The sequence below is a fragment of the Cyclopterus lumpus genome, chromosome 24 (assembly GCF_009769545.1).
Source record: "Cyclopterus lumpus isolate fCycLum1 chromosome 24, fCycLum1.pri, whole genome shotgun sequence".
In the NCBI taxonomy this organism is placed as follows: Eukaryota; Metazoa; Chordata; class Actinopteri; order Perciformes; family Cyclopteridae; genus Cyclopterus; species Cyclopterus lumpus.
Genome location: NC_046989.1, coordinates 14,801,656 through 14,828,360, shown reverse-complemented (window position 1 = coordinate 14,828,360; position 26,705 = coordinate 14,801,656). Strand labels below are relative to the sequence as shown.

General features: G+C 42.0%; 2 protein-coding genes across 5 annotated transcripts in view; one reads left to right on the top strand and one right to left on the bottom strand.

Moving 5' to 3' along the window:
• Nucleotides 1–270: 270 nt before the first annotated feature.
• Nucleotides 271–8,216, top strand: esr2a (estrogen receptor 2a). 4 transcript variants are annotated; one of them, XM_034527555.1, is made up of 9 exons: nucleotides 271–680; nucleotides 1,220–1,386; nucleotides 2,021–2,137; nucleotides 2,849–3,157; nucleotides 4,245–4,383; nucleotides 5,925–6,058; nucleotides 6,833–7,016; nucleotides 7,274–7,405; nucleotides 7,454–8,216. In XM_034527555.1, exons 1-9 carry the CDS (start codon nucleotides 271–273, stop codon nucleotides 7,509–7,511), a joined length of 1,650 nt encoding a protein of 549 aa, XP_034383446.1. In that variant the 3' UTR covers nucleotides 7,512–8,216. The 4 variants fall into 4 exon arrangements, with proteins under 4 accessions (XP_034383446.1, XP_034383445.1, XP_034383444.1 ...); XM_034527554.1 differs by adding an exon at nucleotides 916–925 and having other exon boundaries at nucleotides 1,224–1,386; nucleotides 7,274–8,216; XM_034527553.1 differs by having other exon boundaries at nucleotides 1,226–1,386; nucleotides 7,274–8,216.
• Nucleotides 8,217–14,180: 5,964 nt separating this feature from the next.
• The window catches only part of LOC117727444 (nesprin-1), a 77,909-nt gene continuing 65,384 nt past the window's right edge, over nucleotides 14,181–26,705 (bottom strand). The window contains exons 98-114 of the mRNA XM_034527765.1: nucleotides 26,442–26,608; nucleotides 23,853–24,015; nucleotides 22,996–23,186; nucleotides 22,516–22,666; nucleotides 22,029–22,211; nucleotides 21,687–21,824; nucleotides 21,138–21,329; nucleotides 20,531–20,819; nucleotides 19,866–19,934; nucleotides 18,177–18,298; nucleotides 17,889–18,015; nucleotides 17,332–17,519; nucleotides 17,074–17,250; nucleotides 16,450–16,578; nucleotides 16,180–16,371; nucleotides 15,370–15,443; nucleotides 14,181–15,158 (exon numbers count right to left, since the gene is read on the bottom strand). Coding sequence (XP_034383656.1) covers nucleotides 14,951–15,158; nucleotides 15,370–15,443; nucleotides 16,180–16,371; nucleotides 16,450–16,578; nucleotides 17,074–17,250; nucleotides 17,332–17,519; nucleotides 17,889–18,015; nucleotides 18,177–18,298; nucleotides 19,866–19,934; nucleotides 20,531–20,819; nucleotides 21,138–21,329; nucleotides 21,687–21,824; nucleotides 22,029–22,211; nucleotides 22,516–22,666; nucleotides 22,996–23,186; nucleotides 23,853–24,015; nucleotides 26,442–26,608 — 2,760 coding nt within the window. The 3' untranslated portion in view covers nucleotides 14,181–14,950. The remainder of the gene's footprint in view (nucleotides 15,159–15,369; nucleotides 15,444–16,179; nucleotides 16,372–16,449; nucleotides 16,579–17,073; nucleotides 17,251–17,331; nucleotides 17,520–17,888; nucleotides 18,016–18,176; nucleotides 18,299–19,865; nucleotides 19,935–20,530; nucleotides 20,820–21,137; nucleotides 21,330–21,686; nucleotides 21,825–22,028; nucleotides 22,212–22,515; nucleotides 22,667–22,995; nucleotides 23,187–23,852; nucleotides 24,016–26,441; nucleotides 26,609–26,705) is intronic.

The window sequence follows — 26,705 nt, the reverse complement described above, 5'->3', positions numbered from 1 at the left end:
ATCCATCTTGCGTTTTACGGTGAGCAGAGTCTAATCAAAGTCAGCCACTGTTTCTTTTTTTTTTTTTTTTTTTGGGAGTCATCCATCATTCTGGGAGTCTACAAGTGAGCTCATGAGAAACATTAAACAACCCCGGCCGGTGTGGGAAGATCGTCTGGTCTTTGCTTTGATATTTCAAGGCCAGTGAACCCAGAAAACTCCACCGTAGGCTAATATTCTTTGTTGACGATGTGTTAAAACTCGGGGATACTGAGACCGTCTATAGTTGCGATGGCCGCTGCCTCCTCTCTAGAGAAGGATCAAACCCTCCTCCAGCTCCAGGAGGTGGACTCCAGACGAATTGGCTGTCGTGTCCTTCCTCCGGTCCTCAGCTCCTCCTCTCCTGGCTTTTCCCTGGAAGCCAGCCAGCCCATCTGCATCCCCTCACCTTACACCGACCTCGGGCACGACTTCGCCACCATGCCTTTCTACAGTCCAACTGTCTTCACTTATGCCAGTCCGGGCATTTCAGACGGCCCCTCCGTCCATCGGTCACTCAGCCCTGCCTTGTTCTGGCCCAGCCACGGCCACGTGGGGCCGTCCATACCTCTGCACCACTCCCATACTCGGCCCCAGCAAGGGCAGCCAATCCAGAGTCCGTGGGTGGAGCTGGCGCAGCGGGACGGTGTCTTAACAACCAGGTAGGATGGTGCATCACGTCCTCACTGGCAAACTGGTTTTCCTATCCCCCCCCAAGATCACCTGTCTGGAGCACAGCGGCCACTAATGGTCATTTTAAATGATCACTTAATTGATTATTTTTGCGATTAATGTCACAACCCTATGTCATGTTTTCAAATTGCCTGTTTTGTCGGACCAACAATCCAAAACCCCCAAAATATGAAATTTGCAATGACCTTTAACTGAGAAAAACAGCAACTTACTAGTTGATTATCAAAATGATTGAAGAATACTGTCAACTGACTAATTGATGAATAGACTAATTATTTCAGCCCGAGTCAGTATTCAGAGTTGCATTTTTAAAACAAATAAAGTGATAAATGAAAAGGATAATTTGTCCCGTCTCTTTCAATTATTGCCTGCTTATCGAAAGCTGCAAAAAAGCCCAAACAATCTAATGATGGTAATGATTTCTAAAAATGGAGCATCCTGCTCATTAAATGACTTATTCCATGTGCTTTTTCTTCTCTGGAAACGATGAATGAAACGTATCCGTTAGTAAGAGTGTGAGGAGGCGTTCTCAAGAGAGCGAGGACGCCGTGGTGTCATCCGGCGGCAAGGCGGACCTCCACTACTGCGCCGTGTGTCACGACTACGCCTCCGGCTACCACTACGGCGTGTGGTCGTGTGAGGGGTGCAAGGCCTTCTTCAAGAGGAGCATCCAAGGTGAGACGCAGTCTTCCACCCAGTCGATATTGTACGTGTCTGCACACCCCGAGGCATGCGTAAACAACTGTTTAGGTTTCATATCGGCCTCGTGTCACACTTGTTTTAATATTTACGATTGTAAATCTTTGTGGTCATGATGGACGTTAAAAAACACCGCAGCCAGAAGGAGGAATCGTGTGTACTCCCCGTTACCTAGTGAAGGGATTGTCGTGCAATATGTTGTGGGCATTCATGTCCCCCTCTAGATAATCGTGATAACTTTGTGGATCCCCTAACTTTTCCTTTGGCAGCATCGTGAGGTCACCGTTTTCATTTGACCAATACTTTAGTTTTGAACTTTGAGTTTGGTGCTGTTTAGCACAACACGGTAAACACGGCTGTTAATTCTCAAAATGTGATCCCAGAGCGTGCACCATTAACATGGTTACTGTTATGTAATACTCGCACATCATAGTACAGTTGTCACGATTTAGTAGGTGCTCATTTTTCAACGTCGGTCTGGTCCTCAAAATGCTTTTATTTTCTACTTTTTCCCATTTTCTCTCGGTCCTCCATTTTTCCCCTCGAACTTCTTTCTGCTTTTTCTTTTTGTCCTCGTCTTTTCTCTTTCCTCTTCCTGTTGTGGTCTCAGGACACAATGACTACATCTGTCCAGCAACCAATCAATGCACGATAGACAAGAACCGGCGCAAGAGCTGCCAGGCGTGCCGCCTTCGCAAATGCTGTGAAGTCGGCATGACCAAGTGTGGTAAGTGTCTTTTTTGTATGCTCTCATTTCTTATTTCGGCCCATAAAGAACATCAAACTGTCACTAGAAAAAACATCATTTCATTTTTTATTTATTTTTTTAACCAACGTGCTCTTCTGGTTGTCAACTTGTCATATGAAAAGTCAGGTGATCCAAAGTTCCCCGTGGCTTTGTTTGTCTTAGAGTGCTTCCCTCCTTTTCCCAGAGCAACATGATCCCACTCCAGCAGCCAGGAAAGGTGGCTCTTCAGTCCAATATCAACGTAATTGGTTTCACAGCTGTGAAAAGGGGAGAAGATTGCTTTGCCGTTGGAGATTTCTAGCGACCCACACTGTATTCAGCTTTTTTAAGTGTATTTAAAAGCAGCCAAAATAAATATTTGTATAATAGCCATGTATTCGTGCAGCTTTCTGAAGCTTTATAGTGAGTATCACCTCAATAAACTGTCCTTTCCGCAATTTATCACGCCTGGCATTGAACGTTGTGGAGCGTTTAGCAGCATTTAGCAGCCCGAGAGCCAGATAACATTGGCAGCTCTGTTTTTGGTCTGGACCAAAAACAAAACCACAGCTGCTGCTGATGAAGCTCCATAACTATGTGAGGTGTTAATAAGCGACTGTTCGTCCTATTGTGATGATATGTCGGTGTTGTTTTCACAGCTTCGTTTTACTGCCAGCGCGCTTGTAAAAGGCGCGTATCTCTTTGTCTCAGGTATGCGAAAGGAGCGTGGGAACAGCAGGAATCCCCAGGTGAGGCGAGTGACCCGTCTGTCCTCGGAGGGCAGAACCAACGGACCGAAGACGTTGGCCGGACCAGCGGTCAGTTTGTTAAACGAGCCCCACCCTCCTGCACTGACCCCAGAACAGCTGATTGGGCGGATCATGGAGGCGGAGCCGCCAGAGATCTACCTCATGAAGGACATGAGGAGGCCGCTGACTGAAGCAAACGTCATGATGTCGCTCACCAACCTGGCTGATAAGGAGCTGGTGCACATGATCAGCTGGGCCAAGAAGATTCCAGGTGTGTGTCGGGAATGCAGGGAACCTTTAAATAGCCTCAAGGAAAATTACAGTTCATTTTAGTGACACATTTTTGTTGAGTTTTTAACTTTTAACATAAAGTGCATGATTTTCACCCTTTTTGCTTTACACAGTGGATCTTCTCAATACTTGGCAACTAATATCCTGCTGCCCTGTTTTTTATTCTTACACTGACAATTCATATCACTAGTAGATTACATATAAAGCTAGAGGTACAGAGCGATACGCTTCATTGGTTTTGCAGAAAAAGGGGAAGCAGGTGAAAACGGCTTTGTGCAGAAATGCACCTATAGCGCATCTAAAGTGCACCAATTAGCATGTTGTATCTCATCAGCTTAATCTGTATTCGTTGGTCACAGCAATTGGGGGCTGGGCACCAAGAAATGGAAAAGACACGGGGGTCCAATGTGAATAGCAAAACAAATTTAGTTCATTTTAGTTCAAGATTACACAAAATACCTGTAAACAAAATAATGCAGCATAAGAGAAAATTGCTTCAATGACATTTGTATAACAATCTTTTTGTGCCTCGTCTTTCTGAACACCGTGCAGAGCAGTTCAGTCAGCTGCACACCTGAGTTAACGCCTGTATCTCGACCAGCCGCTCTAATTGTCTCGGCTTTATTCAGCATGGGAGTCGAGTCTGGGCTGATTGATTCACACTGCTTGCCCGCAGAATATGAACGTTTGGGACCAAATGGAAAGCTGTGACTTCGGGCAATTTTCAGCCACGGCTTCTCTTCCTTTGCTTCAGGCAGACGCCATCACCCAGAAACCTGTTACCTCACCCTGAGGTGACATGTGTGTGTGTCCCTACTCGACGGAGTGACTCAAAGTTTGTCTAAAAACAGACATCGGCACATGCCACAGTGACACATGGCCTCAAGCACGGTGTCCTTAACTTGTTTGGAACCTGATTTAGATACACAACCTCATTAATAAGGACTGCAATTAACAATTATTTAAATTTTTCGAATGTAGTTTTTTTTCCCTTCACGTATAAATCAACTTGTCGTTGCAGCGTGAGTTTGCACACGGTCACCTCCCATTTTGATCATCTTCCTCAGGGTTTGTAGAGCTCAGCCTTTTGGACCAGGTGCACCTGCTGGAGTGCTGCTGGCTGGAGGTGCTGATGATCGGACTGATGTGGAGGTCAGTGGACCATCCGGGGAAACTTATCTTCTGCCCTGACCTCAGCCTGAGCAGGTACCACCGCCAACATCTCGCATATCTGCTGCACAAGCTTGACTTAAAGGGACAGTTTAGTGTGGCATCATTAATGTGGATGTTAGGTTAAACCTGCAGGTATCAAAGTGTATATATATATACACCTAGGGTGGACAGAATGCTGACTCTCACGTTGGTGTGACGCTTGTTTTGAGTCTGTCTCGTCCTCTCTCCCACTCCAATTAAAGTTTCAACAGCATGTATTGTAATTTAGGGACTTTGCGCTATATATATATATATATATATATTATATTATATTATATTATATTAGTGACATTTTCTCTGGGCCAGTGTCAAACCTAAAGCCATCCTTTTGGAGTGGCTTTTATTGCTGGTATTGACCTCTCAGAAACATAGTATTGCCATACATGTCGGTAAGTAACAAGAAATGCGAGACGAAAAATGCCACTACATATTTTGTCCACCAGAGAGTACTGACAGATCTTTCCTTTAACACATCTTAGTCTCGTAGCTTAAAAAACAAATTCAAAGTTATAACCAGAAAGATTTGTATGAAATCAAACTCCTTGTTTTACTATTGATGTCCGTTTATTTTTGTAGCGGTAGCGTTCAATGTATTTACACTCTGTAATTCCCTCTCTATACATTTGCACTATTAAAATGTCTTTCACACTCGCAACGGATTCACAGGAAACTCTGCATGCATGTCCTACATCGCTACTGTGTGTCTGACGAGGCAGCTGCTCAATGCAATTTTGGATCATACTGGTAATAAATAAAGATGTAGCTTCATTTCCTTTTTTTTCATGTGGGAGTTCAAACTGCTCCCTCCTCCACAGCACCGTCATTTAGAAACTGGGTGTGAACAAGCAGCTCTGCATGCAGTCAACAACAACTTCTAAAGCTTGAACAAAGTGTCCTGACCTCTCTGGCTCAACGACACTTCCTCTGTAGTGACCCGCATCATCATCATCATATCATACCTTCGAGACAGAGCTCTTCAGGCTTTGCAGTCAACGGCTCATGGGAAAATTAATCTTCCAGTATTATACAAATAGAAGATTCCACACAGAAATATTATCAGCAAATAGTACTTTAAATATCAGCATCATAAGTAATGGCGTCTGTCACATTACTACATTATTTGATTAATAATATGAATGCATCAAGATGTTAGTTTTATGGCACAGACCGGAAAGGCGGAGGAGAATGAGGAGCCCTGAGCTACCGTGGCACCCGAAGCATTAAGATATTTGTATGTATAATTTATTTTGAAAAGTAACTTGTAACTAAAGCTGTTTGTAAAAAGCAGAATAGTTACTTCTGAAATGTAGTGGAGTAAAAGTATATATTTGTGCGTGTGAATAAAACCTCCTGACGATCCAGGCGAGAATTAATTTATTTTCCTTTCCCAAAAACATGAACTGCTTCATTCCTATCTTTTGGAGCCTTGTGGGAGTTAAACACACGCTGCATTCTTACAAAAATGTCACAGGATGTCCGCCTAATTTTTCAAAAAAAGGTGTAAATAAAGTGGTTTCTGTGTCTAAACATGGTAGAGAAGAGGGGAACTGTGTCCAGGGCCTCTCGGAGATCTTTGATATGCTGATAGCTGCCACGTCCAGGGTGAGAGAACTCAAGCTGCGGAGAGAGGAGTACGTCTGCCTCAAGGCCATGATTCTCCTTAACTCCAGTAAGTGTGTGTGTTTGTTTGTTTGTGTGCGTGTGTGTGTGTGTGTGCGCGTACATACACTCGCACAGCCTCTTGTTTGTGCAGCCTATGTTCTCTCTGTGTGTCAGTGAGACAAAGAGATGTACGTTTGTGTCTGAGGCTCCAGAACGTGTTTGGTTGGTGTCTCAGCATGTGATCTCGTCGGTGCGTGAGTCTGCACAGGGTTGGCAAGGGGACCAGTGAAATAATTTACCAGTGAAAACCCATAATGGGAACACTCTGTTTGCTCTCATTGGTTCTGCTGAATGCTCAAAGCAACAGACAGTGCCTGTTAGAGGATGAACAAGGTCAGAGCCTCTCTGGTGAGCAGCTATTCCAGGGAGTAATTAACGTCTGACTAATGTTTCTGTTTTTCTTTTTATTGCCTCAACCAGCGTGGTCGTACAGAGCTCATATTTTTTAGCTTTTTATGGGTTTGAACACTCGTCTATCAGCAGGATGTCAATGCCGACCTATTTACACAATTGAAAGGTTGGAAAGTGCGTTCACCTAGCGATACAGTAGTTTTTTCAGTCATGGCTTACGGTAATGAATTGAAAAATATTTAAACAATATTTATTGCACAATAAAGGCTTTGACTAAAATGAAGGCTAAATATAAGGATCATAAAGGTGCTCTGAGGTGAAACGCACGTAGATGCTGAATGGTCTCATCACACCAGCGTTGTCCTGATCCTCAACGCGTCGCCGCTTTGTTGAAGCCAACATGTCTGCCCCCCCCCCCGTGTGTTACCAGACATGTGCCTCAGCTCGTCAGAGGGCAGCGAGGAGCTGCAGAGTCGCTCCAAGCTGCTGCGTCTTCTGGACGCTGTGACGGACGCTCTGGTGTGGGCCATCGCAAAAACCGGCCTCACCTTCCGACAGCAGTACACCCGCCTCGCCCACCTGCTCATGATGCTCTCGCACATCCGCCATGCCAGGTAAGAGGAGGCCGTGCCGTGAATGTTCTCGATGCTAACTTTCTAATTGATGCGTTAATTCACTTCCTAATTCCTGTTTGACCAAGATGCCTTCATCTTTCTTCTTTCTTCTTTCTTCTTCTTCTTCTTCTTCTTCTTCTTCTTCTTCTTCTTCTTCTTCTTCTTTTTCTTCTTCTTCTTCTTCTTCTTCTTCTTCTTCTTCTTCTTCTTCTTCTTCTTCTTCTTCTTCTTCTTCTTCCTCTTCCTCCAACATGCAGCAACAAAGGCATGGACCACCTCCACTGCATGAAAATGAAGAACATGGTGCCTTTGTATGACCTGTTGCTGGAGATGCTGGATGCCCACATCATGCACGGCTCCCGTCTGCCCCGCCGGCCTCCCGAGCAGGAGTCCGGGAGCCAGACGCAGGTTCCTGCTCGGCCCCACGGCTCCAGTAGCGGCCCCTCGAACACCTGGACTCCCAGCAGCACTGGGAGCGGAGGTGAACCGAAGTAGTGGGATGGTGGAGTCTTCACCGCTTTGCACAGAGATCATTCATGAGACTGATGAGACATTTTGCTGGAGCGTTTGGCTGAATTCTGTGAACTCAGAAAGGTAAAGCTGAAGCTTTGAGACACTAATCATGGTGGACTTTTGAATCTGTTGACGTTATTCTGCAGACAGACCAATCTCTCGGTATTCATAGCCTTATCACTACATATTGAAAAGTCTTGAGTGGAAACAAAGTGTTACTGATTTGGCTAGTAGCACCAGCTTAAATGTTCACGTAACATGTTGCTGCCATGATTCCCTTGAGTTGAGGAGCTGATTTCATATCGGATCATATTCATATATTCATCGCGCATGTCTGGTATTTTTCACACAGAGAACGCTCTTTGTAAATCATAACTGAAGAGATAACAATTGCGCTAATTAAAATTCCTATTGATTGTATTATACATTTTTTTAAATCTTAAGTGAATAAGCCTTTTTACATGTTGGTAAATAAGCTTATTCGCTTACCTGTCAATAGTTAGATGAGATTGATAGATCAATACCACTCTCCCATATATGCGATAAATATGTATCGCAGGTGGTTAGCTTAGCTTAGCATAGAAACTGGAAAAAGGGGTAAAACTGCTAGCACCTTTTGAAACATAAACATGCCATATGATGGTTGTTTAATATGTACAAAAAACATAACCAATGTGACATTTTAGGTTTTTTTGTGCAGATTAAACAAATGAGATACGTTGGTGAGTTTCTTGTGACAACGGGTGCACAGACACGAATGATTTGGATCCTCTCATCTAACTCTTTGCAAGAAGCAAGTGTACTGTATTTCCTATTTCTTTAAAGGAAAATGCAATATCATGTGATGGACGACAATATAGTTATTTAGTTAGCATTCAACAACGACCGCTCCTGTAAGACTTTGACAGCATGCATACATGTGGCTAAAATATGGCAACTGTTGTTGCTCGATACGAAAAACAGTTTTATTTTTAGTTAAAATGAATGCAAGTCTATTTGAGTAGTAGAAGTAGACACCCATCTAGCTTAGTACATAGACGGAAAACAAATCAGTTCAGCCACTGAAAGATTGAAAAAGTCATTGAGAAATGAAACCAGCCGATTCCTGCTCCGATTGACCACTAGAGGGCGCGTTACAGCTCATTCTCGGACCTGAGGGCCTTCTGCAGATGACTCCATTGTTCCTGTTGTGCTGGCTTTCTCATCAAAGACATTCAATTTGTTTTCCCGAGAGTAAAAAGTATCATGACCGTTATTGCTCTTATGACAACATTGCACTCCGACCTGTGAAGTTTTGCTTAAAGAACAGGCAAATTATTTTTGTATCTTTTAGAAATGTCATCGTGTGTACAGTAGTGCTTCGACAATCATTATCACTGCAAGAAGGGTGCATAATATGTAAATATGTAGACTTTGAACCCCCCCCGTTTTTTCCTCTGGTCACGCTCTATATCCATTCTTGCAAACTGTATTTTCACTGTGTACTAAGGTTGTACTTTATGTTCCCAGACAATATTGTGATAATGTGCCTAAGTTGTGTCTGGTTCAAGGACTTATGGCAGTTTAATCAAAAATCAATCATTATCTCCTGTGTGTTCCACCATGCAGTTTTACTGAACTACGAACTATGTCGTTCTTGTTTTATGTTTATGCATTTATCCATTCTCTCTGTTTCACACCATAAAAGAAGAAAACGTATTGTACAGCTAATGCAAGACATATTAATTATGGTTTGTAAATGTCATTTAAAAATTTACAAACAAACGGTCCATCTTTTCTCCACTTGTGTGTCAAAGATCCAGATGGATGAAAAACAAATGCAGAGCTTTCAACGCTCATTGATGACTTTAGTGCTCATTGATGACTTTAGTGCTTTAGTTCTCATTGGTGACTTTAGTGCTCATTGATGACTTTAGTTCTCATTGATGACTTTAGTGCTCATTGATGACTTTAGTGCTTTAGTTCTCATTGATGACTTTAGTTCTTATTGGTGACTTTAGTGCTCATTGATGACTTTAGTTCTCATTGGTGACTTTAGTGCTCATTGATGACTTTAGTTCTCATTGATGACTTTAGTGCTCATTGATGACTTTAGTGCTCATTGATGACTTTAGTTCTTATTGGTGACTTTAGTTCTTATTGATGACTTTAGTTCTCATTGATGACTTTAGTTCTCATTGGGGACTTTAGTTCTCATTGATGACTTTAGTTCTCATTGATGACTTTAGTGCTCATTGATGACTTTAGTGCTCATTGATGACTTTAGTTCTCATTGATGACTTTAGTGCTCATTGATGACTTTAGTTCTCATTGATGACTTTAGTTCTCATTGATGACTTTAGTGCTTTAGTTCTCATTGATGACTTTAGTGCTTTAGTTCTCATTGATGACTTTAGTTCTCATTGATGACTTTAGTGCTTTAGTTCTCATTGATTCAATTCAATTCAGTTTATTTTGTATAGCCCAATATCACAAATTACAAATTTGCCTCAGAGGGCTTTACAATCTGTACACATACGACATCCCTGTCCCAGGACCTCACATCGGATCAGGAAAAACTCCCCAAAAATAACCTTTGACAGGGAAAAAAGGGAAGAAACCTTCAGGAGAGCAACAGAGGAGGATCCCTTTTCCCGGATGGACAGAAGCAATAGATGTCATGTGTACAGAATGAACAGCATTTACAAAGTTACATAAACACATTACATGAATATGACAATGTATATTGTATATTCTCATTGGGGACTTTAGTTCTTATTGATGACTTTAGTTCTCATTGGGAAATTTAGTGCTTTAGTTCTCATTGATGACTTTAGTTCTCATTGATGACTTTAGTTCTCATTGATGACTTTAGTTCTTATTGATGACTTTAGTTCTCATTGGAGACTTTAGTGCTCATTGGTGACTTTAGTTCTCATTGGTGACTTTAGTTATCATTGATGACTTTAGTTCTCATTGGGGACTTTAGTTCTTATTGATGACTTTAGTTCTCATTGGTGACTTTAGTTCTCATTGATGACTTTAGTTCTCATTGGTGACTTTAGTGCTTTAGTTCTCATTGATGACTTTAGTTCTCATTGGTGACTTTAGTTCTCATTGATGACTTTAGTTCTCATTGGTGACTTTAGTTCTTATTGATGACTTTAGTTCTCATTGGTGACTTTAGTGCTTTAGTGCTCATTGGTGACTTTAGTTCTCATTGGTGACTTTAGTTCTCATTGATGACTTTAGTGCTTTAGTTCTCATTGATGACTTTAGTTCTCATTGATGACTTTAGTTCTCATTGGGGACTTTAGTTCTCATTGATGACTTTAGTTCTCATTGATGACTTTAGTTCTCATTGGGGACTTTAGTTCTTATTGATGACTTTAGTTCTCATTGATGACTTTAGTTCTCATTGGGGACTTTAGTTCTTATTGATGACTTTAGTTCTCATTGGTGACTTTAGTTCTCATTGATGACTTTAGTTCTCATTGATGACTTTAGTTCTCATTGGGGACTTTAGTTCTCATTGATGACTTTAGTTCTCATTGATGACTTTAGTTCTCATTGGGGACTTTAGTTCTTATTGATGACTTTAGTTCTCATTGGGGACTTTAGTTCTCATTGATGACTTTAGTTCTCATTGATGACTTTAGTTCTCATTGGTGAGTTTAGTTCTCATTGATGACTTTAGTGCTTTAGTTCTCATTGATGACTTTAGTTCTCATTGGGGACTTTAGTTCTCATTGATGACTTTAGTTCTCATTGGTGACTTTAGTGCTCATTGATGACTTTAGTTCTCATTGGTGAGTTTAGTTCTCATTGATTACTTTAGTGCTTTAGTTCTCATTGATGACTTTAGTTCTCATTGGGGACTTTAGTTCTCATTGATGACTTTAGTTCTCATTGAGGACTTTAGTGCTCATTGATGACTTTAGTTCTCATTGATGACTTTAGTTCTCATTGGGGACTTTAGTTCTCATTGGGGACTTTAGTGCTCATTGATGACTTTAGTTCTCATTGGTGACTTTAGTTCTCATTGATGACTTTAGTTCTCATTGATGACTTTAGTTCTCATTGATGACTTTAGTTCTCATTGATGACTTTAGTTCTCATTGGGGACTTTAGTTCTCATTGATGACTTTAGTTCTCATTGATGACTTTAGTGCTCATTGATGACTTTAGTTCTCATTGGGGACTTTAGTTCTCATTGGGGACTTTAGTGCTCATTGATGACTTTAGTGCTTTAGTTCTCATTGGTGACTTTAGTTCTCATTGATGACTTTAGTTCTCATTGGTGACTTTAGTTCTTATTGATGACTTTAGTTCTTATTGGTGACTTTAGTTCTTATTGGTGACTTTAGTGCTCATTGATGACTAGTTCTCATTGATGACTTTAGTCCTCATTGATGACTTTAGTTCTCATTGATGACTTTAGTGCTCATTGGTGGATTTAGTGCTCATTGATGGTTGAAAGCTCCAGAATGAGCTCATAAGTGGACTTTGAGATTCACCCTAAACTTCGGTTTTTCAAGAATTAACTTTAACCTCAACATTGCTCTTACTTAATATTTCTTTTCAATGGTTTTAAAGTGAGTTACTTAATGTGGCTTGATAAGTTTAAATTGGCAATTACCAAACTGCTTCAATCCAATCGTTTGTTTTTTAATATTAGAACCACTAGTGCAGACTGGACTGGAGCTGATTAGCTTTGCATTAGGCTAACCACTGGAAGAATAGAAAGAAATGTACACTTTTATTGATCGCCGTGGGGAAATGCTTCACTGCATTTGACCCATCCTTAGTTATTAAGGAGCAGTGGGCTGCAGTGAAGCGCCCGGGGAGCAACTGGGGTTTCAGTGTCTTGCTCAAGGACACTTCAACATACAACTATGGGGAGAGCGGGGATCGAGCCGGGTACCGTGGTTCCGGGACGACCACTCTCCCCATGAGCTCCAGCGGGAGAAACAGCAAGTCTGATGTTTAGATAATTATTGAATTATGTTACTGTTCTTACTCATTGTCCACTGGACTAAGTTACAAAAGGCCCCCAAGGCACTTGACTGCATACTTCTTAGTGTGTACTTGTACTTCAAAGGAAAACATTGCAGTTCATACATTGCAGGTTCATGTTTGACAAAATTAAACAATTAAAATATGATCAATTATTATTCATCAAAGAATCCAGCATCCTATTAGAATTTAAATCTCCACATCAAGCAGATGTAAGTAAATAAAAGTACATTGTGAATGCCTCTCTTTTACTCTTCACTTAAAGTAAACATTTGAATGCAGGACCTTTACTGTGCAGTATAGTTGTACTAATATTTCATAGTTTTACTTTAGTAAGAATGTTTTAAAGTACTCATAACAGCTGTTAAAGTGTCTGACTTTATTAAGTGTAATATGTTTTCATGCGAGAAGGTATGCAGTACACACTGATTGAGTTTCTAGAAGGCAGTCGGCCTACCTCGGTATGGTAACAGCACAGGAGGCTGGGTCGGCTTAGTGGAGACATTTTGCCCCCCGAAACCTTATTAGTGTTATAAATGAGCAGAGTGATGCTGTTCCTGTGTTGATTAGCCGCACGCGCTAGTCGACTCCATGGAAGTGAAGAAAAGTGTGGTCGTAACGTGGTGCAGCGTTGATGGAGGGTTGGCAGGCGCCAGCTTCCAACAGCCAAAGTGAGCCCTGAAGCTCTGCCCTAAAAAGTTGTAAACCAACCTCCACCATGACGAGGAGGGATTGTAATTATCTGAACACTCATATCTCATATTAATGGGCTCCTTTATTGCCTTTGCACAAGCACTGCAAATAAAAAAAGTATTTTAAGCATTATAAAGAAACAAAGGTTGAATATCCTGTAAACTATTTGATTTGGCTGGCAAAATACGCTGGGCCATAACTATTTATTGTTCAACAGCTGGGTGCCATTACCTTCTGGAGTCAAATGGTTGTGTTCATATCTATTTGTTAATCATTGAGCTTTAGATGGTGGGAGTATTGTTGAGTGTTGCAGAAAGATCAAGATTTATCCGCAAGTTCCAGTCTTTATGCTAAGCTAATTGCCTGCAGGCTTTAGCTCCGCATTGAATATACAATATTGCGGTTTTTGTTCATCTTATTTGGCTTCCACCTCAATATTCATATCATTGCTGGAATATGCATGCTGGCTTATTAGCTCAATTATTTAAAATGTCTTACCTGTTACTGCTACTCCACAAGGGTCAAGATATTCCATTAACCCCGTTAAGGCTGCAGATCTTAGCATTATTAAAATAAAATATTGGCTTTTTTGTTAACGTGCCGTTCGTTGTGATTGAAATGCAGTTAAATGGGTGTTTGATCTTTTTTTATTATCACACTCCTGAGTATCTGCAAGGAAGGTTTTCTTTAGTGAAAAACAAAACATCACCATTTTCCGAGCTATTCAATTTATTTTATATTATTTTTTTACCTTGTTCTCAATATGTCCAATATATCTGTCCAAAGAGGGGAAGTTGCTGAACTCTGTGAATGTAATTATTGCCTAGGCGTGTAATGTCGGATTCTGTGTGGTTTATTCATAGAGTCGACATCACATTATGATACAACTTTTTTTAATGACATACTATCATTTTGTTATGACATACTATACTAAACTATGACATTTTTATTTCACTTTTTCTGCCATACTATGAGATTGAAATGACTTTTTGTGACACTATACTGGCATACTTACTAAACTGTGAACTTTTAATGAAAATATGATGACAACCTTTAGTTAAAACAAAGAATATATATATATATATATTCTTTGTTTTAACAAAGAATATATATATATTCACCAGTTCGCGAGTTATGTTTGTTTTGGTGTATTGATTGTCAAAGAGAAACTTTTAGGTTGCAATTGATTCCAAAAGCACATACTGAATCCCTCTGTAAAGTACATATTTACATATTTATTTGTTCATCATTCTAGGCATTCGATACAAGTGTTTACTATCTGAAAATTAGGAGCATACATCAACCATTTGAAGTTATAAATAAGCATTATATCTATCTCCTGCTAAATATTCAGTGTTTCAACAATGCACAATCGACTCAAGTCAAATAGACTCTAAAAATATATGTTTATACAATAATGTATATAAAAGTGCCGTATTTTTAAATGGTTGGCTTCATAAAGATAACATTACAATTTTCACAAGTGCCTTTGATGTATAAAATAAACTTTTCAGTTCAGTCTAACATAAAAATAGATTAAGCATGATTTTTTTTTTTTTTTAAAGCCTCAGGTTAGACAAAAATAAATGTTAACAGTTCACAAAGACAATCACTTCATCAGCTTTAAACACCTGAACAAACATGTAGAAATGATGTCAAGAGTGACACCAAAGTGGCTTGTTGGTTTCCATTTTGTTCTCAGTCTTTGTATCTCCTCCGTTAGTACATCTCCATCAGGTGGGCGGCGGGCCGTTGGTGTAGCGCAGCATGGGGTAGAAGGACCGGGCGAAGTTGTTGGCCCCAGTACAGCCTGGGTCGCTCTCTGACTGGGGAATCACACAGGGGAGGAGCAGGAGGAGCAGCAGCAGGAGGTGGAGGGGGAAGGCAGCTCGAAGGACCCTGTAGAAGAAGGAGCGGGGCGGGGCCGAGTCTTTCTTCTCTCTGCACGACGAGACACAGAGATTACGTTTATTCCAGGGATACGGGAAGTGATAAGGACTCAACAGGACTCAACAACATCAGGAGAGCCTGCAAACACTCCTGAGTATCTGCACATTTTTGAAAGCAATCAAGTAAACTTTTCATCAAGAAAAAACATCATTATATGCTACTGTATTAATAAATGGCAACATACTGAAGTCTTTCTGCGCACCTTTGAGTAGAAGAACCTGTCTTTGGATCTGCAGATGCTCTTCGGCCTTGGACGTCTGATGCCGTTTCACAATCCTGAATTAAAGACATATTGTTATTTCACCATCTCCTTTCAATATGCCGCAGGATCTTAAAGTGTATTGAAAAAGAAAAGTATTAAACACCAATTACCAAAGTATTCACGCATTGTGTAGGTGGAATCCAGCTATAATAGTAATAATGTATATGCAGAGGTCGCTTTACACGAAGGGGTTAAACTACTTAACTAATGGGGGAATGCAACATTTCATAAAAATGAATAACAAATAAAAGTATGATTTTCTTGACCTCCAAATCCTTTAATTGGGACACAGCACACATACAAAATACAATAACATTAAGGACTAATATAAAGAAGCCTACAGTAATTTATATTCAAAGGAGTTCAAGTGCATGTTTGTGTTATAGGGAACAAGATTGTGTTTGTTGCTCTCGCATATTAGTCATATTACTCTTTCTAATAAACCTTGCATTTGTCCAGCCACTCAATTCATTCACTTGTGCTTTGTTCCCACTCCATCAATCATCAATCATGTCTGATTAAGTGTGTCGCTGATGACTTTAGAACTCGGAAGTGGTGATGACGTCTTAAAATCATGGAAATGGCCTTAAAAAAGGTCTGAAGAGGAATTGAATTGAATTTCAAGAACCCTGCATATAGCTCGTAGTAACAATGTTATTTTAAATATATGAAGTCCATAAAAAGTCTTAAATAACAATTTCAGGATTGCTGTTTGACATGACAAAGAAAGGTGTATGATCACACGCTCACCAGACGCTGATGAAGAGTGCTGAGGTCCTGGTCCACTTGCCCCCACAGCATCTTCAGTTTGCTCCTGGTCACGTGGAGCTTCTCCTTGGCCTCGCCGGTCCCCTCAGCCTCGTCCTCGGGCTGCAGCTGAGACCACAGAGCCTGGCAGGAGGCCTGCTGAGTCTGCCTGCCCTGCAGCTCCTTCTGCACCTCCTTCAAACCACAAACGGGAGAGATGGTGACGGGGCGGCGCAGCCGGGCAGTGAATATATTACATGATGATCTGCTTACAGTGAGCGTGCTGAGATGTTGTTGCAGGGCTTGAACTGGTGTGGCCGGGTCTCTGAGGTCCACTGCGTAGCGTCTGCTCTCTGCGTGGGCCAGCCACAGCAGCAGGGAATGGAGGGTTTCGTGGAACTCCTGTGTGGAGAAGAACAAAAGCAGTGGTATTTAGACATTACATTACATGTCATTTAGCTGACGCTTTTATCCAAAGCAACTTACAATAAGTGCATTCAACCACGAGTACAAACTACAGAACAATAAGAATCAAGAAAGTAACATTTCTTCAAGAACCTAATTAGATCTTTTACTTAATGATACACTGTGCAAGAAACGAACGCGCTACGTTACCTTGAAACGCTTTTAAATATGCTGTTTTTGAACAGCTGCTGCATACGTAGTGGAAATGTGGTTTTTTTTATTGGGCAAATTAAAAATGTCTACTAGCTGTAAGAATGGCATTAAAATACGAATGAAAGTTAAAAGTGTGATAAACGCAATAGAACAATCCACCTTTTGTAATACTGTAACACACAGAGCGGTAATGGCAGAGTAAGAGCAAGACGTTTCACCTGAGACAGTTCTTCCTATTTCAAGACACCACAAAGCTTATTATGAACACTTCCTTCTCACCTGGCAGCGCATCAGCGTTTTCCTCAGACTGGAGTCCCACTGCTGGAGGCCTGCACATGCTTGGCCCCAGACTTGGTTAACGGCAGCCAGCCTCTCCTGCTGATCTGTTGCTTCCTGAGGTCGCAGGTTGACAGACAGCATGATGGACTTGTAGCGAGTAAACGTCTTCTGCATCTCCTGCGAGAGAATACCCACGAATATAAACACCAAAGCTGAACACTCAGCATCAGATCTGTTGTATTTGGTCTTATACGATACCTTTAGTTCTGTGGCTCTGGCTTCCATGTCCTCGATACTGGCTGCCGGGTCAGACTGCTGGAGGCGCTCTAGCACCGGGGTCACCTTTTCCAACCAGGAAGTGATGTCGTCGAGGACAGACGTGAGAGGACGGGCCTCGTGTGGGCTCCTGGACTGAGCCTGGATCAGCTCCCAGCGTTCAATCACGCCTGAGAGAGCAAAAACATTTACTGACGTAGAAGTGCGTGTTGTTTCTTTTGTCACGCTACGCTACCTACGATTATTATCGATGCTACGAGAAGCTTATCATCATCAAATATTGATGTATAAACATTAGCACCAAATATGTCTCCTGTCTCAAGCTTCCAGCTGGTCACACAGACGTGAAGAAACTTCAACATTTGGTTTACAGAAGATTTAAAAACACAACACTGGAATACATCTTACGCCTATATCTGCTGCATGGCTCTACTTTGAAATGCTGTATTTATGAATATTGTGTTGTGGTTTGGCCTTGAGCATTGAGCTTTACAATCCATTACAGTGAACATGGAGTCCCAAGCTGCAGCGTCTCTCACCCGACTGTTTGTCTGAGGCCGTCAGTCCTGTCAGGCCGAGGTCTTCCGGCTGGTCCTCGTCATCCAGGATCAGCGAGACTCTCTTAATGTCCTCAATGCTGCCGCTGCACTCCGACATGAGACGCAACTGCAGACACGAGGAAGACAGCGTTAGTGAAGTCAGCTGGAGCCGCAAACAGGCGGCACACGCTGTCAGAAGCATCCGTTCGTATTTCACAGTAATTGCCTTCCCCAGTCAACTGGTACTGGTTTACTTGTATCCACTGGGGTGGTATTTTTAAAACGTACATAGCCCTGCTTTATAGGGGTGCTGGTGAGGGTGGGGGGAGCCTCGGGGTCCAGCTGTGTTTCTGTGTCTCCCTGTGATGGCCATCTTGGAGACTCGTGTCCAGCCATGGACCTGCTTGAAACTGTTACACAAAAAAAAAAAAAAATGTCAAAAGTGAGTCACACCAGCATTAATATGCAACGCCCTCATCTTTTATAAATCAAATAGTATTTCCGACTGAAAACATCTAATTTCTCAAATGTGTTGACCTACAATAACACCGGTTATTAGTGGTCGGGAGGCAAATTGTGAGATGCAGGTGTTTTTGTTTTAATGAGATATATTATATTTATTATTTGTAGCTCTCTATTTGGGAGATAAAAACATCAGGATACAATGATCACTCACCAGGATGCCAGGATATGGCAAGTGGAACCATTTACTATTGTCAACTACATTAGGCCACTGAGGGAAATGTCACTGGAAGAACATTTACAGCGGTCAGTGATGAGAACTCCTCCGCCAAGTGAAACACAAATCATCCACCACAGGAAATTCATGGCCTTGTTATTATCGCTATGTTGATGTTTCCTTGATGCCATATTTCGCATTCTTGAGTGGCAGGAGAAATAATATGTCACCGGGAGAAACCGGTCCTTAAACAATTAAGACAACAAGTTTAAAACATGAACCTTTTTTATTTACTTGCCTGTCAGCTGGATTCTCGCAATGTGACAAGATCACGTGAGAATCCCTGATTATGGATTATGTGTGACACAAACATGTTTTTGTTTTTCTCCCGACTCTTTTTGTATTTTTTTTAAAGTGCCTGCCTTTTTCAATGACGGCGTCACAAATAGTTCTGTGTAACAAACCATCTGGTGGGTCAGAGTAACATAAATACCTAATTTTAAGAAAGAGGTAATTTTAAGATCAGTGAAGGAGGCTGATCAATGGTCTCTAAGGATGTTTATATTTCTGTCTGAATGAACAGAAAAATTATCAAACAAAGTGAGGAAGGTCACAAGGAAAGGGTTAAATTAGATGGGATGAAATGATGAGGAAAGGGTCAACAGAAAAGGGGGGGGGGTAAAAGACAGGATGTTGGGGAAGAGGAGGATGAAAGGGGCTAAAATGAACAAAACAGATTGGCCTGGTATCAAAATAAAAAGAAAGGTTGGTGGGCAAAGACATGTAAAGAAACAAATTCTGTTTATGTGAACAAAGTCATGAAACATCTTCAATAACAGCATTCATGCAGCCACTGTATTAATCATATATTAATCATGTATTAAGTTGGACCAAAATTAGAGCAGTGTTATTAGTACAGAGCCATTCAAATTCCTATTTGGCAAGAAAATATAAGACTCAAAACTAATAAAATATAATGTCTGAACAGAGCTTTGACATTTAGAGATTTGTTGGCTTTATTTATATCCTACTTATATGCCAGTTGGTGTCCTTTTTCAACGAAATGAAAAGAAACGCGTCTGAGAAAGAAAAAGGTACAAAGCGTTTATGTAAAATCAAGGTTTTCCAAACAGGAAGCAGAATATCAGAGCAGCAGCCACATGACGACAAGCAAATAGATGCCAAGAAATATGAGAGACATGAGCTGCTGGAAGATATTTGTTGGAAACATATTTCGCCATTAAGAGTCAAGGAGTGGATTTATTAAGCAGAAGGTGAAGATGTTCTTTTTTGCCTACCCAGTGAGGAGGCTCGTAGGGCCTCTGGGACTTCGACAAATTCCTCCCGGCTCTCAGTCAACTCCACCTCTGAGAGGAGAGAGGGGTCAGAGGAGAGACGTATGGGTGTCTATGATTCTGTGTGCGTGTGTGAAAGGGATGTTACATCATTTTTTAAAGGGGTAGTTTGCACTTTTCTGAAGGGGGTTGTATAAGGTACCACTTCTGAGAGATACACAGGACCATTCGTGTACTATTGTGGACGGAGACACCTAAAAGACAGGCTCATAAACTTTCAGAATCTAAAACTCATGTCTGCGTCTCCAAACTCGGGGCGTGACTACGGATAAAAATCTGAAATGTCACATCTTAGAAATCCCATTAAATTACATTGCGACCAGAAAAATTGAAATAATCCTTTTTTACCACAGGAGCTTTTTCAGTAAGTCAGGAACATTTTTAGGGACTCAAAAAGCTTTACTTGCATTTTGACTGGAGAAACTAAATCTAAATTGAAAGCCAAGGTTCCTGGCTTTCAGGTGTTTCTCGTCTCCTTTCATCTGATTGTCTCTTTTGCAACAACCATTCAAACGTCACATTAGGGATAAGACGAACTTACAGCAATAAAAACTAGGACACCTAAAGTGTGTGAACAAGGGAATCAATATGTTTTACAGTAAGTCTACCTGACAGTGCACTGAAGTAAGTTCTGTCATCCTCATGTTCTTCCTCCTGCTCATCATCCTCATGGGACGAAGACGCTCCCACGTCTCCGGTGTGGTCCCACTCCAATGGCAGGGAGTCCACGCTCACCGGTGTCTCTCGCCCCGAGTGCTCTAGTGGGGAGGCCAGCAGGCGGGTGGGTGTCGCCGGGAGGCTTCCTTGGCCCCGCCCAAGCCAAGGTCGGCCAATCAGCTCCAAGCTCGACGCCAAGGAAAAGGCAGTACCAGAGAGCTCCGGTTCTTCTCTGATCGCCTAAGGTGCAGAAATAACAGGTATTGGTTTGTGCCCCTTAAATTCAAGATTGAACAGCCTGTCTGAGCACCATGTTTGAAACATATAAGCTGCGATTTGCCACATGGGATCATTTGCTCTCTAGTATTTTATGAGATGAGGAATTCAAAGCCTTCTAGGAATCACAAATGTATCTAGAATTTTCCAACAACAATCTAAAAATCAGTAAAGTAGAATAGAAAGAGTGAGATGTTTTTTAAAAAAAAGAAGAGAAAAAGGCATAAATCAAGTTATAATTGGAAGAATGGATGTAGCTCATGTGTGTGTGTTCCAGCTCACCGGTGGCTGGCTGAGACGCTGGTGAAAGCGGACCAGCCTGCTGAACACCTCCTGGCAGTAGGAGTGCAGCTCCTCCAGCTCCTCTTCTATCAGCGCTGCATCCTGCAGTGAGCTCTTCTGGATTAGACCCTCTCCAAACACGATCAGCCCGTCAATGCGCTCTGTGTTCAGGGTGATCTCCTTCTGGAAACTCTGCAGGATGGTTGGAGGAACAGAGACAGAGTCAGTAACATGAGGAGTTTCAGAAAATCAAAAGGACTGCTAAGAGTTTTAGGGCTCTGGTCAAAAAAATAATAAAAAATGAAGCCAGTGCCTTAAACATCTTAACATGCATTTATTCTAATGGATGCAACATGTAAGCGCCAAGAGAACTGGCATTTTTCCTTTCCTTTTTGGTCATAAAAGATAATTTTTTCTTGAAAAGAAATAAAGGATATAAAGTCAGACAAATGAAACTAACAATGAACTGAGCGAAGCCTTTTTTCTCAAATTTAGCGTGACTTCAGTTCGTGCCTTAAATAATAAACAAGTGTCTGCATGTGTACTCACATTGAGCTGTTGGATCTTGTGATGGACGTCGCTCTCTGAAAAGTGTTCCACGTTGGTGAGCTGCAGGTCCAGCTCGGTCAGCCACACCAGCATGCTTTCCCTGGTGCCTTCAAATTCCTCCCTCTGGCTGGTGAAGTACTGAGAGAAAGGTAAACACGTAGATGAACAGGGGAGAGAGTAAAAACAGTTACATATGTATACATGATTAACAATTGTATGACTTTAATTCATAGCAAACAGTAGAGTGATGACATGGAATAAGGGGAAAGGGAAAGAACATAAATTGCGGCTGCTCCGGGTCATGGTCAGCGCCTTTCGTGCCCTCTGTCCTGGGCCGTGTACCTTGAGTCTGCGGAGGATGGCAGTCGCTCTGCGGTGCAGGTTGTCCCAGCGGCGGTTGCCTTCGTGGACCATGGCTTTGAGCTGGCTGGCTCGGTCAGTGCGGTTCTCCCTGGCCAGGCGGCGGTACTGGTTATTGACTAGTTCCAGCTGGGTCAGCCGCTCATGAACCTGCCTTTGGAAACCCTAAAAAGAGCAGGGCAAGATGGAATGAACCAGTTATAGAGTAACACGCCAAATATTATAAGTCTTTGTTGTCATTTATTACATGTTTTCTTTTAGTTGTGACTTACCACACCGTGTCATAAACAGCTGAAATGACTAGTGGATTAAAACATTTGTTGGTCGACCGAAATTATTTGGTGTGAATTATAAAAACAAATGAATCATTTAAGGATCCAATTTAATACAAAACAATGAACATATTTCACTTCGAGAAAACAAACGTATACACTTCAAGTCTGTTCTGTTTGCCGACGTCACAACTGACCTCGAACTTCTTGAGCTCCTCCTTGGCGACGGTATAGAGGACGTCTGCAGAGTTGGGATTGGCAGCGGTGCGCTCGGCCATCTTGAGCCAATCCTCAAACCGCGAGTAGTCGTCGAGGAACTTGCACCAGAGTCTCCAGGTCTCCTCGATCCTACAGGCACACGTCGTACTGGAGTTATTCTGTGACGCTGGTGAAGCCTTTTCTAACCAATCAGTGGATCTTTCCTTGGACATTTGAGGTATTCAATAAAAGCTCCTCATCAAAATGTTTAAATCTTACTTTAAATTCTTAATTGGATTATACATTAACTGAATGGACTGGGATTGTTGACTGCAAAGTGGACAAATATTTGGAATGTGGTTATAGATGAATCGGATTTAACAGAGCTGTGACAATCACATACATCTCACACAGTACACAATACAGTATGCACGTGTGTGTGTGTGTGTGTATGTGTGTGTGCGTATTTTAGTTCCTACCTGAGCCTCCTGTCTAGAGCCATGGCACATATGGCCCTCCAACGCCGGTCCAGGCTGTGGCTGGTTTCCTGCAGGGAGTCACTCTCCGGCTCGGGGCCTCCAGCAGCATCTTCGTCCCGCAGCAAGACGTCGCACAGACTGAGCACGGACACAACGCCGCGCGTGTGCTGCTCAATGTCCCTCTGCAGCTCCTGCACGGGCACATGGACGGACACGAGGTCACACATGGCATCAGACCACACCAGTGAAGCCAAGTGTTAACACATCAGTCAACAGACATGGAGGGCAGGAGCTCACTGCATGAGACCACCCACTCCCAAAATTAAACAAAGGAGAGATATGAATTATTAATCATGAAAAGGGACACAAAGAGTAAGCGGGAGTGACAGTGAAGCAGAAAAACTAAGTGTGAGAAGAAATATAGAATTAAAGTGTCACAATACTAACAATACTGTAAAGACAAAGAGACGACACAACAACAAAAATCTAACAAAATAGAAAAAAAAATCTAATAAAAGATACAACAGAAATGTTCATAGACAAAACAGTCCATTTAAACCACTGGTGGACTGGCTGGTAAATGGACCTGTACTTTTCTAGTCTTCCGACTTTTCTAGTCTTCATACACTGATGGGAGGAGCTACCATGCAAAGTGCCACCTGCCCTTCAGGACTAATTAACATTCACACACAGTAGGAACAGCTACGGGAGCAATTTGGGGTTAAGTGTCTTACCCAAGGACACATCGACATGGGCGGAGCCGGGGTTCGAACCCCCTACCCTCTGACGACCCTGCTCACCACTGAGCCACAGATAATATATAATAACATAATAACAGCATGTGTGTTTCTGTGCACCTGCTGCTCGGCCAGCCTCCTCTGGATCTCCTGGTGGTGACAGACGCTGTAGGTGATGGGTCTGGACAGTTCGGACTCGATGCGTGAAAGCCACGAGCGGAGATTACTCATGTTCTTATCCAGCTGCTGCACCGCCACCAGAGTCTCCTTCAGCTTTTTCACCCTAAACACACACGCACACGCACACACACACACACACACACACACACACACACACACACACACACACACACACACACACACACACACACACACACACACACACACACACACACACACAGCTTTATTAATTTCATCTTCCATTTTTCAAGTGAAGTAATGCATATTTAGGCAATCGTGACGGCTGGATGTCGGTTAGTCCACGCAATGAAAAGTACATCTAATCCTTTTGGCTTGTGACCTTTTGGACGGCTCATCAACGGTTGCATATGTGTGTGGATTATTATCAAATTAACTGAAACGTGACCCAGGACGGATCCTTTTGCACACATGGGCAAATAAAAGGCAGGAACAACAAAAAAGCCTTTTGCTAAATCTGGTACAGAGATGAATGTTTTTTGGACATAACCTTCACAAGTATGTATAAAAAGGAACACATTTAATGAAATAAAAACGAAAACAACAGATAGAAACACAGAAAACAGGAAAAAGGCAGATGGAAAGTTTAGCTCTCCACTAATACACACACACACACACACACGCACACACACTGGTGTCATAGCAACGTCTGGGACAATAAGAGCACTCTCCGGAAGCTTAAAAGCCTGAAGTGTGCCCCATTTGGGAGTTTGATTTAATTTCCCCATTTGATCCTTTCTTTCCTGTCGAGGTCCAGGAGGGAGACGCTCTCCACCAAAATAGTAAGCACTGAAAACATTTGTGAGTGCCAGCGGCTGACGGAAGAACTCATGACAGGGTCCCAACAGATGTCGGACATTTGGGCTACACATACGTTCCTTCTTCAAGTAGCTAGTTTAGATTTAAAATTACAATTACGATGATGAACATAGACGGTCTTGGAAAAGGTTATGTTAATGGTTAACTGTGAGTGTTTTTACATAGACACAGTTCTTATATAACTGCTTGCACCGAGAGAACATTAAACAATCACGCACCGAAATTTGGCATGTTTTGCAAAATAAAAAAAATAAAGAGTCCTTATAATGAAATCGAAAGATCTGTATATTTTTGGACCAAAGCTCTGGCGTTGGAAATGTCAACTGATTTCAAGCCCTAGTTACAGTTCAGGAATAATGTCCAGTGGAAGTTTGTGTGTGTAGTTAATGTGGCTTTATGTTTATGGCCGTGTAATGAAGACATAATAGAGTCACTGTAAATTGTGTCTTGAAAATACTCTTCCCCTCTGCAGATACAACCATCCATGTCAACTAAATTGTCTCCGTCCCTTTCACTCCCGCTCTACCTCTGACAGCCGAACAAAGGCCAGCAGCTTCATGCCGAGGCCCAACAAAGACACAAAACCCGGTCAGGGGTCCTCGCACAGGAAAAAGGGACAAGAGGAGAATGAACGGAGCAGAGACGAGCTGGAGGATAAGTGAGGATATTAGGTTGGAGTTAACAAAGTGGAGGACTCAAAGTTACTCACAGACTTAACTCTTTTCACTTTACTGTGCTTCTTTAGCGGTTATTCAATTCTATCATTTCACTTTTACATAGATAATGAGGCTTAGACTACTTGGTTATTGCATTGCATCAAATTAAAAGGCAAATAGTCAAATATAATGTACAAAAAGACATTCTTCCTTTCTGGAAATAAATGTCCAGCTTCTTATTTCCCCCCCCCCAATTTGTAAAGCAAATGTTCATGACAATACCAGGACATTTAAAAAGGTCTATAATTCAGTATTACAGAAATCAACATCTTGGCCGCATCAAGCCCACTTTGAGAGTCAGCGATTAATGCATGCCGACAGACTGACCCCCCTCCCGTATTGACCCCCCCTCCCTCCCTCATCTCATCCCGCTCTAACAGACGACAAAAAGTGTGGGGGAGAGTCAGTGGGGACATATGGTACTGTCTGAGACCTAAGCACAGTTTTTTTTTTTGTGATGGTGGGGGGGGGTGGCTTGTATGTGCAGGTTTGTATCTCCAGCTCTTACACAGGACTGTCCATCTGTCTGGAGGGAGGGGGGTCGGGGGCAGTAACAGTTTACCATCACAGGGGCTTAACGTACAGTCTGTACATTAGAAGCCATGGTTTGCTGACAGCTGCAGAGACGACTAACATAACAGCAGGTGGATGGATCTGCATTGGAGCTAGTGTTTAACTACAGGCTCCCAATTAGAGCCTTTCCGTCCATAATATTACTTTTTAATGGAGAGTGGCTTTGCTGTGAAAGGTGCCTGTGCAGGCAAATAATGGGGCGACAATAGTGTGGTACTGAAAGAACATCCACACACACGCGCAATTATTTTTAATCTAAAAGCTCTTTTAGTAATTGCCGTCGAAAAGTCTAATATTGTCTGCTTTCCTTCTGAGTTTTCTGATAAGAAATACCCAAACATACATGTAAGGGGGCCACTAGATCCCTACGTTTAGCTCCCCGGACAGATGTGGATGTTCTCACCTGGCTTCGATCTGGTGGAAGAGGTTGTGCCACCGCTGGTTGACCTCCTGCAGCGAGCCGTGCACCTTTGTCTGCTTGGCCTCGTCACTCGCTGACAACAGCTGCTCACCCAGCTGCTTCAGGTGGCTTTTATTCTCACTGAACAGGTTGATTTCCTCCATGCAGTCCTGTGGAACACATTGTGCTGCTTTACAAACATCATGTCTGTGTGTAGACTGTGCAGGTTACATCTAAAAAAACTCTTTGGATTGTTGTATTTACTTA

Bases quoted from the DNA above. Each gene is read 5' to 3' on its own strand.
- esr2a (XM_034527554.1), top strand. From the start codon at position 271: ATGGCCGCTGCCTCCTCTCTAGAGAAGGATCAAACCCTCCTCCAGCTC. The intron at 2,138-2,848 runs GTAAGTGTCTTT...TCTTTGTCTCAG, and splicing joins AGTCGGCATGACCAAGTGTG to GTATGCGAAAGGAGCGTGGG. The intron at 3,158-4,244 runs GTGTGTGTCGGG...CATCTTCCTCAG, and splicing joins CTGGGCCAAGAAGATTCCAG to GGTTTGTAGAGCTCAGCCTT.